This window comes from Puntigrus tetrazona, chromosome 10 (assembly GCF_018831695.1).
Source record: "Puntigrus tetrazona isolate hp1 chromosome 10, ASM1883169v1, whole genome shotgun sequence".
NCBI classification, from domain to species: domain Eukaryota; kingdom Metazoa; phylum Chordata; class Actinopteri; order Cypriniformes; family Cyprinidae; genus Puntigrus; species Puntigrus tetrazona.
Window position 1 is genome coordinate 10750373 of NC_056708.1, and position 14736 is coordinate 10765108.

General features: G+C 38.0%; 1 protein-coding gene across 7 annotated transcripts in view; it reads right to left on the bottom strand.

Annotated features, from left to right (window-relative positions):
- The window catches only part of auts2a (activator of transcription and developmental regulator AUTS2 a), a 281245-nt gene extending 268720 nt beyond the window's left edge, over positions 1-12525 (bottom strand). For 5 of the 7 annotated variants that reach the window (XM_043250826.1, XM_043250828.1, XM_043250830.1 and 2 more), the window contains exons 1-2: positions 12234-12524; positions 9794-10498 (exon numbers count right to left, since the gene is read on the bottom strand). In XM_043250826.1, the coding sequence (XP_043106761.1) occupies positions 9794-10066 (273 nt within the window). In that variant the 5' untranslated portion in view covers positions 10067-10498; positions 12234-12524. Of the gene's footprint in view, positions 1-9793; positions 10499-12233 lie in introns of all 7 variants that reach the window. The other 2 variants (XM_043250831.1, XM_043250825.1) reach the window with 2 other exon arrangements.
- Positions 12526-14736: the final 2211 nt, after the last annotated feature.

The following is a 14736-nucleotide window of genomic DNA, read 5'->3' on the forward strand; positions in this document are numbered from 1 at the left end:
GAGTGGTGTCCCACTAGATACTAACTCACATACATGCCAGATGTATTATTATAAACCTACTCAGGCAAGCCAGTTGTATTTGAATAAAAACGTAATTTGCCAAAGCATTAGCGGTGCCGAGTTGGAGCGGCATATCTTCTCTCTGCAGACTAGCGTTTTTACAGCTACACCTAGAAGCACACGGGTTAGACTTTGGGCTACACTTAACATTGCTATTTGATACATTATTTACATCTACACAAAAGCAGAGAGCGCAGCGTATGCTCTAGGAGAGTGTCTCTGCTAAGGCAAGCATTACTAGTACAACAGTTCATTTTGGAAGAAAGAATTACTAACCTTAAAGGAATAGTTCTGTTTTAAGATGCAGTCACGTTTACCATTGTTCAACAAATTTTCAAAGGCAAAATGCAGACATCTCAGGAATCTATGCAATAATGAGTTTTACCTGAAGAAGTACATAATGCAGATTTTCATTCAAGATACTACGCCCATTTATGGAGCATTTTCCAAACCTATAGTAAGAATTAAATGGTACAGAAAAAGGGAGTTTTGTGAATGTGGCATTCAACCATATGCCACAAATGCTACAATTTTAACTTGTATTAAACTTCTTTTAAGCCTTAGACTTCAGTATATAGTGACCCCCGGAAAAAAGAGAAGAAAATGTTGTGTAAACTCCAGTGAGTCAGTTTTCTTTCTCAGAAGCACAGGTTTTTTAACAATCACTACTGCAGCCAGTGAGACAAATTTGTTCTCAACGCTTCATTTACGAAGGTCATTGGGGTAAAGAACATCTAGAAACAGAAAAGAATAGTGTCAAACCCTGATCAGGAGGAAAAACCAAACAGAGATGCACAGCGGTCTACCAAAAATGTCTCTTAATCTTACTGATCAATTAAAATAAATTAATGGAGGTTATGTATGATTGTCTGCATTAATCTTATGGTCCTGCCAACTGTGAATGGCATATGCCCACCAGAGGCCATTGAGGATCATAGGAAATAAATTACAAGGTGTCCTTGATTCACAAAACACATTACATTTTTCCCATTACAACATGATTGCTCAAAAACGCAAAATCATTTTTTGTAAAACATGGGTGCGTACTGAGACCAAATACACATTGAACTCATCTACATGGAGCAGTATACAGCATTACATTTTTAAAACTGCTAACATCTTAACTGTTTTTGTCGATTTTAATTAAAAGCTACGAAGGCTTCAGTGCATATCAGTGAACAGATGTTTGGAGGGAATGCTGACTCTCTCTCTCACACACCACACACACACACACACACACACACACTATCCCCTCTGCACACCCTCACAGGGTCATTAATGATATTCTTGCCACACCATTTAAACATGAGAGCAAACATTTACTGTGGTTAACAGCCCTCGTGCAACACCCAGGCTATTGCCACAGCTGCTGCTTAAAGTGTGTGTGCGTGCCATGGCACCTGGATATGACCACAAAATGATGATTTACATATGTTTGTCTCTATATAAGAATCGATATTCACGTGTACATTGGGTGTCCCACCTGGATGTGTCACGGCACCATTGCATGTGCAGCTGCCGCATGACACTTGCGTCGAATTAAAGCTCTTACAACAATTAACCTTCATCGCACCTGTATTTGTCGCACCTTTTAACCAATTACCTGTCACAACCAAGCACATCTTTGTTTTTCGCATCTCCTTTAAAAAGTACACAGTGTTATTTTCCTTTCGAAATGCCTCTAAAGATCAAATAAATGTCAGGTCATGGCTAATATTGTCAGTGATTGGATGATTGACTTTAAAAAAGCCGAAATGAGAGAAAACACGTTCGAACAACACTGCTAATTAATAAGCTATTTCGAATGATTTTAATCATGCAGTAAGCAGACAAATCCTGCTGGGCAAAGGTTATTTAGTACCGATGCTAGTTTGATACTTAATTTAATCTTAGACACCTGTGCATTGGTTTTACGCAGTATAGTAAGTTCTGGTTCTACAAACAACAAATCAATCGTAAAATTTGACAGCTTTTCACACCAGCGTCCAGTGGTGGTGACTTGATTCAGAGGTTTACGCTACAGAGGAGTGTGAAAATAATCAAATTCAAAGTAGTAGTTCACTGATGAGCTACGCAATGCGATTCGTCTGCGATTATGAACACAATATGCGTAGCTTGCGTATGAATGCTGCTCCATTTGAAAGCAGAGGACGGAGATTTACTACTAATTGCAGAAACAGCTTTGCTAATAAAAAGAGATTAAAAGTGTGCATCTATTTGCACTATTTGGGATGACATCCTCTTCGCAAACTTAAAGATTAAAGATTTAAATGTGCAAGTTGAAGAGTAAAGTTAACAACCGATAGTTTGTTTCAAAGTCAATAATATTTATTACATTTGGCAGAGAGTTGGCTGATTGCTACAAAGCTATTTACAATGAGACTACAAAGTAATACCACCGAATTTGATCCTAAGAATGGTTTCAGCCATTTGTAACTTGAAAGGATCTGGTAAACAGTCTATTAAACTGCTTGAAATTGCAAACTGATATTTACCATATTATTTAAATTCAGAATCATGAACACACTGGTTTGGTGTGCAAGTAGTTTTGCCGTTAAGCTGCACTTCGTTATTATAGTTATTTGCACAAATGTTTTGAACACTCACAGAAAACAGCTTCTGCATTGCAAAATTAGGTAGGAATAGATACTAACATGTGAAATGGTATACTTTGCCATCATCAGCACACTATAAACAACTCAACTCCACATTTAGCTGAAGTTGAATTGCTTTTGGCGTGTTTTGTATCTTAAATAAATGATCCACTCCTTTTGCCCAGTAGCTTCAGTTGCAATCCCATATCATGCATTAATAACCCAACAACAGCAAAAGCATTGCTGCACATTTATGATCCAAAGCATGATCCAAAAGGGACACGATTTAAGTAGGAAGGAATGTAAAAGCGTAACAACAGTAAGATTCACCGGCTGCATTTAGCGTGCCTTGGAGTGACAGGACGGTATATTTGATGTGTCAGTCATGGCTCCTACAGCGCTGTATTAATGCATATCACACATCATAATGTGACAGTTTCAAATGAGGTCTAAATGAATATCAGCTGTCACTGCCATGAGTAGATATAAGCACTGTTAGGGGGGAAATTAATTGATGGCTTAAAAAATTTGTCATGCATGAACATATTCAGAGCGTGCCTTAAAAAAAAATACCTGCCGTATTCGGTATCATATTTATGTTTATATTCATTTCACAAGACGAGTGTTCTTTCTTTATTCCAACATAATCATTAACTGATTTTGTATGCATGTTTTTAACTAGGCACACGTGCAATGTCAATAGATTCAGTGCAACAATATTCTTTTCGGTGATGAGTGGAATCAATTCCTCACCCTTTCTCTATCTGTCTCTCCCTCTCCATCTTTCGATTTGTCTGCTAAACAGCAAAGAGACATCTACAGCTCAGAAAATCTATAGCCTGTCTCACAATTCTGCCAAGAACACATTTCTGTCATAGCGCATTTGACACGATTACATCACAATAGACCAAATAAACACTTCGCGCATTTCCTCATAAATAGCAGACAATTTACATGCACACTGTCAGAAAGAAGTGTTTAAAGCTGAAGTGTGTAATTTATTGGATATAAACACACTTTCTGCTTTCCTAGCTTAATTTGCAGAGACAACTGTAAGTAAGACTATTATAACTATTTGTAGTTTGATTTCCCTTACTATTTATACACTTCCACTTAATCAAATATTCCAGGTTCAACCTGAGTCAACCTTTTTTCTTTAAAGGAAAAATCCAGCTTACAGTAAAGCACTTAAAATGGAAATGTGGGGCAATTCAATATTATTTTAAAGCACACTTTCAATAGAACAGCCACGAGACACACAATTTGTTATGATTTGGTCGTGTAACCATTCACAACACGATAATGCAGCGCAATTGCAGCTATGGATGCCACACGCAGTGTTAGTTATACAAAAGTGACACAGTTTAAGGAAAAAGCGACAGTGAACAAAAATACGACTATCGCAGGTCACAGACTTAGTTGACAAGAAATCATTCAGTATTTTGGTTTTTTGCAATCCGACTTTGGCGTGCACAAACTGTCAGAACTCGTGCCATATGCCATGAATGAAACCACATGATACCCATAGAGTCTCATGTATTGACATGAGACATCACATCATAAATTTGCATTATGTCGAAAATGAAGGATTTAAGACATTATATTAATAAAAAATATTTCTCGCAGACAGCGTCACTGCCATATACTGATATATAAATATATATGTATCGCACATGATATTGAGCCTTACAGTTCATTTTATAGACGAAGACTGAATCTTTTTTCAAACAGCTTAGCTGAAGATCTTACAGGTGAAGTTATTGCCCAAGGAATGACTATCATGACATTATACTGATAGTGGTGCAAACATGGAGCTGAATCATCAATAAATGGAAATGGACATGACTACACTGCTATTTCATTAGTCTCCGTATTCCATCTAATAACATTATTGATATGTTAAATATATTGTATTTCACGAAGAAGTAAAAGTAGTAACAACGTTTATGAATTTACGTGCCATTCATGATCTGTCATACAGCGTTATTGTGGCTGCGTGTTTGACAAACATGACAGCGTAGCCATGGAAACATTTGTTGCCTAAAAAAATTCACTCCTACATGCAAAAAAGCTTTTTACTTCATCGTTTTCCAAATATATAAAAAAATCTTAAATCAGAAACAAGAAAAAAGCATGAGAAAATTAAGAGATGCTTAAAACTTCTGTTTTCTGGTTTCAAATAATCAAAATGCACTGTCACTCATCGATTATTGTTCAAATGAATTACAATATTTCTGAAATGCAGCCTAAATATTTTTTGGAGTGATAGTAATGATGATATAAAAGCTTCAGTGCTGGCCTTGTGCTGCTCAATTGTTGCTACAGTATATTATATATATTTTTCTACATATTGTGGATACATTTGAAAAAATATTGTGTTGAAAAAGACAAAGTAAGTATCTATTTCCATTCCTTGCTCAGAGAAAGCGGGAAGGACAAGAGGGTTTCTGTAAAAATAGTGTCTGCTGGAAAAAAAAGAGAGACCACTGCTCAGGAAGAACTTAAACTCACACAAGATGGTGACAACAACGTCAAAAGATAGCCTGTCTGAACACACGCTATCAAGAACTCATTTCTGCTCTGAGCATTGCACCACAGATTACTGTCACAATAGACCAAATTTTGCTGCACTTCTTAGGTCCTGAAACATTCTGATTGACACACAGCTCACAAAGGACATAAAGACATAGCAGACATGTCAGATAAAAATGACATTGTATTGAGAAAGAAACTGATTCTGAATATCAATGTGTAATTTATTGGATATAAACACAGAAGAAATGGAGGCTTTCTGCTTTCCTAGCTCAATTTGCAGTTTTTAAGACAATATAAAGACTATTATAACTATTTGTAGTTTGATTCAAAATTAGCCAACTATTTATACACTTCCACTTAATCAAATATTCCAGGTTCAACCTGAGTCAACCTTTTTCTTTAAATGTCTTTGGCTGGAAATTGAGCAGTAAATGCAAAATTGTCAGACAGCTTATTTTAAAGCACTGGAAAATCTTTAATGGAAATGTTAGCAAAATATTATTTTTTAAAAAGTGTTATGATTTTTTGTAACTAGTAATAGGGTAACAGCCTCAATTGATGAGACACACAATTAAATTTGCCTTTAAAACATTTATCGTGATATGGATAACATTGATAAGGAAAAAATTATCATTAAAGCCCTAAAACCACTGAATCAGTGACAAAAAAAAAAAAAAAAAAAAATATATATATATATATATATATATATATATATATATATATATATATATATATATTTTGCATTGTTTGCTATTAAGTCCAACAAAATAATGAACCACATTTGCTTCTATTGTAATTCTCACACGCTGGAATCTTTTTAAAGAAAACACTGCAAAACAAAAGACAAGTTTAAATTAGTAGTTAACATTATACCACAGAAGCTGGTACAGAACCCTGAATATCCCATTAATGACTTTCATCCAAAACAATTTACGTTATGAAGATGATTCACACTCACGCAACCAAACACACGTGGCCATTTGTAAACCTTCATGAATGCAAAACACTGAGTTCATTCAAATATCAAATGAATTACAAGTTGTCAGGGTGCTTTTTGTCTTGCTGTGGCATTAGGCGATTACAGACGAAAGATGTGCCCCTCTGGGCCCCGTGCCAACCCCTCCTCCGGCCATGACCTAATTTCCTCTTTCAACCATCTACTGCCTGACATGATGGGTCCCTGCTCTGTCTTTTTCCTGACTCTTTCTGAAATGCTAATCCAACGTCAAAACTGACATTGCTTTTTTTTTCCGAAGCTGCGTTTGAGTTATTGCAGGCTGTGTAAATATTTATAAATGATAAAAGCGCAGTCTAAAAATCATTAACGTGCCACTTAGACTCATCAACTTATCTAAAGATGAGAACATAATGGCGTCAAACACAAAAAGGAACACTTGATTTGTTCGCATTAAGATCTGAAAAGCCATTTTGAATGTCAGCCGAAAGAGAAAAGCCATTGTTATGAACAAACGCTTTGTTTTGCGCCAGGCACGTGCTAGCACATTAGTATTATTTACATTGACTTAACCATTTTCTTATGAGTGGATCAATGGAGTGGGGAACGTGCACAGAGTGACTGCTGTTCTCAATCAAATGAGCTCAGAGCTTTACAACACAATGATCACATAAAGTGGTTTAAGGGCACCAGCGGTGCAGGCATTAAGTAATATTGAATTGGGGATGCAGGGGCGGGCAAGGGGGAGGAGGTTGAAACGATTACGTGGCAACTTTGTGCTCAGGGACCAAGGGGGAGGAGGTTTGTCGAGGCGGCCCGGGCCTGATGATTTAGTAATTTCTCAAAGTGGTGTAACACACTGCCTCTCAGGCCTGTCGTTCCAGCACTAAGCAGCATTAATAAACACCCGCTGCTGATGGCTCACTTCTATACGAGCGAGTCTGTCCACTGGAGTGGAACGAGTTTGATTTCAATGTGTCATTTGGGAATACCTGTACGAATTCTTCAAGCACCTCCTGGCAAATTGAGGACAAATTCCTTCTCAAATTGAAACCATCAAGGGATTGTTGTAAAAGAAGGACAAGAAATAGAAATGGTGTGGCAGTGGAAGAGAGAGAGAGGGACCGTTTAAATGAAATTGGATAAAGAGAGAAAAGGTGTACTGGATAAAGACTAAGACGGCTCTGATGCATTGTAAAAGTTGATCTGTACGGACAAACAAATGCTGCTACGTTTATGGGCCAAAATCACAAAAGCAAACGATGTGTGTAAAATGTATGTAAATGAATGTGGTAAAAAAAAAATAATAATGCAATAAAGCTGGAGCTGTGGCATAGTGGTTTGTATTGATGCAGTGTTTTTGCCATCCCTACTTCTAGTTTTACCATCTTCCTCATAGTTTCCAAACCTTTTCTATATTTAATATTAAACAACAACAACTAAAACACGAAACAATAAAAAGCAAAACGAAACCTGCATTAAACCTTAATAATATATTTTAATTATTACAGCAACTGCAATTTCTTAAAAGACTTTAGAATTAAAGACATTAGAATAGACCGATATGTGTTTGATCCGACTAGCTGCACTGGTTCGTTAAGTTCTGTGATCATCTCATCTGCATGACTGAGGACGGAGCCGATCGTTGGCATGCAGGATCTAGTCTAGGGTCTCCTGCTCCGTGAGGTTCTAAATGGAGCAAGACGAGAGAGCGTGGAGGGGAAGGCTATGAGTCACAGATCCCAGAACAGTGAAGAGCGGTGAATGGGGATGTCACCCCTGGAGAACCGCTCCTGCGGTTCAGAGCGCTAGCGTGACAGCGTAAGCTGCTGACGGGCTCCTTTCACAGATTACTGTAGTGAACATCCAACACAATGCAACAGCATCTGTAGGGGATGTGAGGGTAAAGCGTGCAAAGCTTTGTCGTGTCACACTGTTGGGCTTTTAACAGCAAGAGCGACGCTGAAAGTCAGGATGACATTCTACAGATGTCCTGTCAAGACTGACAAATGAAACAATGGCGAAGGCCAACGCTGCCTTCAAGTGCTCCTGGGAAGCACCTCCAAAATGACACATCAAAGTCAGAAACACAATATTGAAGTAACGGTGAATGACAGGCAAAAAAAAGCACCCTAAAGCGAATTTACCTGCATGCCCAATCTTACATTTATATATTTAGCGTAGTTTTTATTGACAAAATATTATTAATTAAAATGTTTAATAATAAAGAAATACAGCGCCTGCCGCGAACTTATACCGTTGTTAAAAATGATTTCACTTTATAATTTCTGTGCATGTAGCACATAATGACTATATTTTCAAGCTCCACTTGGAGTCTGTAAACAGGCTTATAAATTCATACAGCAGTTTTACTAATAAACAGAACAATAATAAACGTCCACATAGTATGTTTGATCAGTCTGCCTAGATTATATGCAACAGACCAAAGCAGCTTGTTTAGTTTCAGTAAGGAGGCTGTCAAAATGAGTTAGAGTTCTAGATGCCTTTTTTGTAGCTAACTTGGCTGATACATCCGACCTTTATTTCAAACATCTGAAGTTTGAAATTTCACTTCCAGCCATGTAGGACTTTCTACATTTAATTACATACCAAGTCGGTAATATGAACTTACTCTGTAGTCAAAATGAGAATAATGCAAAAGTGATTACTATAGAAGTACAGTTAAGCTTCAAACCTAGATCAGCTAAAATTATTCTGTAGGTATTATTTTTCATTTTTCATCTCAAAATGAGACAAGGCGTTGCTCCAGTTGTGCATTTAAGCTGTTTTTTTTAACTAATTAAGCTTTTTAAGCAGAATCATCTAACTGTTAAATATAATAACTGAAATCTGTGACATGAAGATCTACAATAGTTGTAATACATTATGACATCACGATCATCCATCTTCAGCTTCACCGGATGACATGAACATCTTTAGCAGCTATGTTATGACATCTTTTCTATATATGGTGAATTCTAAACATTTATATTAGTATCTTCAAGTCGTTAACCTTCTCAAAACAGCATCTTAAAGCAGCACCACATCACATCACAAACAGCTGTCTCCTAAAGAACACACTCAACTGTCTGGTGTATTAATTTTTTGTAAAATTATTTCATCATCCAACATCGGAGTCCAAGCCCGTTTTATTCTTCTACATAAAGAAAGCTGCAACATATGACTGCATGAAGTGTCCAACATTCCACACTTGGTTTTTTGGGTGCTGTTGGGTTTTTTTTTTCAATTAAACAAGTGCATGATCTGGGTATTTGAAGTGCACTCCATGTTGGAATTTTCAGTCTGAACACACTTCTCACGCCATTTATGCTGCAAAATGACACAGAATAGTGCATAAGCAGGCAAATTCGGACACACTTTAAATCTTTGGCAGAAAAACAACAACCTATAAAGCCACATCTACTTGAATCACAAGCACACTCACAAAGGAACAACATAAAATCCAATACTGTGCAAACAGACCCAGGCAATTAGAGTCCAGAAAGAAGCAGTCTAGAGACAATAATAAACCAGTCATTATGCCGCCACTGAGCTTTTCACAGCCAAACCAAACAAGCACTTCCAAAAAACAGCAGTTAAAAACACATTCACGCAAAGGCCGCAGTACAAGGCTATCCTGGCCTCTTACCTCAAGAGCTTCCAGCGTCATAAATCCCGAGATTGAGAATCCGTCAATAATGTCCTCCTCAGCAGAGGTAGACTCCTTCCTCTTCCTCCTCGGTGGTCTGGGACGTGAGGAAGAGGAGGGGTTGGTGCTGTCTTCCCTCTCCGAATCAGAGGAGAATCGAAGCACGGTGCCCCGGACGTGGTTATTCCTGATCCCATTAGACACACGCTCCCGGTCCCGCACCGATCGAGACTTCCGCTTTTTCCGGATCCCGCTGCACCGCGGGCCATCCATTTCACCAGATGACACACTCAACCGAACACTTCCTGTCAGGAGGCTCTCGGCCCGCGCTCAGGGGTGGATGCCGGACGATTTCCAAACAAACACCTGTAATGGGAAGCTCAATAACTGTACTCCAACGTGGGGTGTGCAATTATCCAAATTCCAAAACCGGCTGATGCTATGCGGCTTTGCTCGGAGTGCGATAAGCACATGAGATTCCAGAAGGATAAACGCATATATCCACAAGCACAGAAATCCAAAATCGAATCCTGTTAAGGGTTGCCAAACTGGAAAGTATCCAAACTTCCAAATTCAGCCCACGTTTAAGGGAAACAAACTGGCAGATCACTTGAAGTGTCTTCCAACGGAGCTGTAACAGGTCTCCACATGGCTGTCCTCACGGACCCAACACTCTGTTTAAGTGCAGTCTGACACCTTCCCATCCTACAAGTCAAAGAGATAGAGAGCAGACGTTTGAAATGTTCTTTCAGAGAGCCTTCCCAGAATCCCCACCCTTAGCTATACATAGGAATATATCATGCAGGCATATGAATAAAGCAATTTTCACAACACATTTGGACTCTCTGCAAGAGATGATCTTAAGATGCCTTCCTTTTGATCTAATTCCACAATGGCTACAGTCACTTCCCTTCTTCCCAGATCTTAGTTGCGTTTGAGAGAAAACAAAATCTATTGCTGGAAATTATTCAGAATGTGTTCTTGCAGATTAAATACATCATATAATGAGCCATTTACAGAGCCGGGTCTAGATCTCCAGTATTATATATTCAAGAGCTTATATTTCTCCTCCTGCACACTGTCATTATTCTGAGACTGCTATAACCGGAGACAGGAGGGGGGGAAATTATTCATTTTTCTTAACAGAGCTGTGGATCAAGAAAAAAAAGATGTCATTTTCTCACAGCTAAATTTTAGTTCAGCTGATTACACAGACAGAACATTTATGGCTGACTTCCAGTCATCTTCTGTGTACAGTTACATCTGTGTACTTAAAACACCAACAGCCACAATTATTCTGCACTCTACTGATAATCTCTACTCAGGGTTCCTCTGTTTATTTTTCAATGTCACCAAACTGTAGATAAAAACTCTGAAAACCTTGCTAAATCTGCCACACTCAAAACGAATAGCAATTACAGTTTACATAGCAACATTACATTACTTTTCGTTCATCTCAAAATAAAACAAGACATTGCTCAAAATATTTAACAATTCTGCCGTTGGTTGTGTGCTGAAGTTTGTATTAGAATCATCTCCGGTCCGTGTCTAATATTTAAATACATGACAAAAATATGTGAACATCTACAACAGCTGCATTATGACATCATGATCATCAATCTTCTAATTCACCAAACCACACCAACACCTTTAGTAGCTACACTATGACATCATAATAAGCTATTAATAAATCATATGAACAGATCACCTTCACTAAATCACTGACATAAGCATTAGCATAAACATCATCAGCCTACATAATGCCAAAAATGTAAACTTTACACGATAACGTGAACATTTACAGCAGCAACAATTACGTCACAACCAATCAACTTTACCAAATCAGAAACTACATCATGACATCACAATCAAGCCTCAACTTAATCATCCGATGACACAAACATGTAATTACATCAAAACTAGCCATAAATGCAAGCGTCCTATCCAATTAAATTCACAAGATACGCAGACATCATAAAATCAAGCATCAACGTAAAACTTCACAAGATGACATGAGCATCTACAGCATCTACAGCATGACATCATAGACGACCATCAACTTCAACTTCACTAGCAACCAACCTTCAAAATCCACCACTGACAAATATCAGTACATCAATCAGACTTTTTCGAAAAAAAATTAAATTATGCATTCCAGAAGCATTTTACCAACAGCAATGACCGATAGTCCAGGTGGGCTATTATTACAAAGCTATTCCCAACCAGATATCCCTTTAACCTGATGATGCCCTGTGCTGGCACTCCTGTCACAAAAGCGCGCGCACACACACACACACACACACACACACACACACACCCCAAATATATAAATGGTTTTAATGTATTTACACTCCCTGCCAGCCCTCCCTTCACTCTCGCTGTCTTCTATGAGTCTTTTTGTCTCTCTCTCTCTTTCTCCCCGTCAGTAAATCTCACGCACCGTGGCCGGTCCAGCCCACAGCAGCAGCAGCAGCAGCAGCAGCGCCTGGCACTGCCTCCTTCAGCTCTAGATCCACCAAAACACAAAGCCTGCCTTCTCTCCTGCAGGACAAAAGCAACACATGCAAAGCCTGGCGAGTGGAGGAGGGCCGTTCGAGCGAGTCGTCGGCATTCGGAAAGCGCGCTGCTCTAGAACGGAAAACAAAAGAGAAATTTTTCCACAAACAAATAAATCCTGCAAGGAAGCGACGCTGCTCCTCTCCGCGAGTCCGTGCTTCAGGATCCCGGAGCGAGCGGGGACCGGGCGCATTGATACAGTACTGCCGCAGTGCCGCTTTACAGGCGATCCGCTTCCTCAGAGCATATAGTGCTGCTCTCTCTATAGAGAAAGCTCGGTTTAAATGCATGACATATTCCTTTTAATTACTATATCTCATTATATACACTCGAAATGAAGTTCAACATATCATCCGTTTCCGTTACACTGCAATTTGCGCTGATTACCAAAATAACGAAAATCATTGTATTCTGTATGGTACGGATTACTTGATTGATGCCTTCAGTGAGGGTACGAATTAGGGTTTGACCGCATCTATTTAGAGGCTTAAACGCCACAGAACTATGTTTTAAGATTTTTTTTATTGGGTATTAATTCTATAAAGAACGTTCAATAGTGTTTCAAACGTTTAAGAGGCGACAAAAGTTCGACTAGGAAAGCTACTTTTCAGCTGTTTACCTGAGGTTGGTACGCAGGCAATTTGAGTGCTTTCTGTTTTCATACATTAAAACACGGTCATAACATTGCTATATTGATTTATTTACTACAAGAGTATCATTTTTTGAAGAAGCTTTTTTTCTGTTCGTTTAAAACATTTGTTTAAAAGCCATCTTGGCTTCGATCCGGGTAATGTCACCAAAGCAAGGATTAAACCTTAAACTGTGTTCTTTCAAAATTAAGTAATTATAAAGTATTTTATAAAGTAAAGTTTAACTAAACGTTACCAGAAAATAAGATACTAGGCTACAACACATTTGATGATAGCCTAAATAGCATTAATACAGTAGCCTTCATTCTTAAAAAAAAATAAAGGCATTTATACTGTATTGGCATCAATGGTTGTATAGGGAACCTTGAACATCCATGGAAACTTTCAAATGCATAAAAGGTTCTTTATAAAAGGTTATTTTGGTTTTTTAACATGGTTCTTGAACTTTCTACTGAACCAAATTGGTTCTTCTGCTGGTTGTATCACTGTAAAAACTGTTTTTTGAAACCTTTATGTTTTGTCCGACTTTAAATTATCTTTAGTATACTGTCCGTTCCCATTACACTGTTTTATGTTCATGAAAACCATTTCAAATTGTTTTTTTTTTCGGATTACTTGACTAATGCATTAAATTGCATTTGAATTTGTACAAAACTCGCAGGAGGCAACATTCTTTTTTATTGCATACAAAAATAACATTTGCTCCTATATACACTAACATAACAAAACTTCAAAACACAGTGTACACTGATTCGCTGCCTAGCCAAATCATTTAATTTTTTTTTTACCATGCAGACAAGAAAATAATTTGACATATTAAGAAATCTTGCAGCTATTTGTAGTTTACAAGGCCTATTGTCCCTTCAGGTTCTTCCATCTGTCCAAACACATTGTGTTGACTCAAGCCTCATCAGCACCAATGAATCAGTGAAAATAATCCTGAATTTATAGCGTCTAAACTCGCTGGCTGCTAATCAGACTTAGTAATTGCACAGGCTATTAAATCTTCATTTGGCATTGCATGGGTTTTCGACCAAAACATCCAGCTTTTTTTCAACCATCCATCTGGCGCAGTGCATATCAAGGTATTTTATCATAGTATGAAATACATATAACAAGTCACCGCATAATCAAACACTTGTTCCCTTTTAACATTTGCAATGCCTCCAGGCTGTGCATGACTTTCTCTAACGCGCAGCTATTAGGCAATTAGTAAATGCTATTAGGCTAAATGTACAATCAATTAAGTCTTCAAACACTTACACGTTTTGAATGAGTTGGATGTTGTTTCTCATTCTTTTGTACTATTTGTATTGCTCCTGTTATGTAACACGAAGAGGTTTTCCCTTAAGGCCAACCCTAGGTTCACCTTAAGCACCCCTGTCATCAAACCGCACCGAAACCAGAGCCTAACTTTACTTATTCAAAATGTTTGTGCGGTCAAGAGAGGCACAGCTGATGACTGGTGGCAGATGGAGACAGCAGTTTTGATATGTGATTTAGTCTGGGTTCTGCCGGTCTTGTGAAGGTAAAAAATGAAATTTTATAGGATAAAGCGAAGGGAACATCAAAATGCTCTCTAAAAGTAAATGTGTAGGTAGAGCACAATGTGTGCATTAGCAACATTTCTAAGGGTGAGAAAACTTCCAGTCTCGCTTTATATTAGGTGGCCTTAACTAGCATGTACTTACGTTTAAATAATAATTTAATTCAATGCACTTATTTTGTACATACACG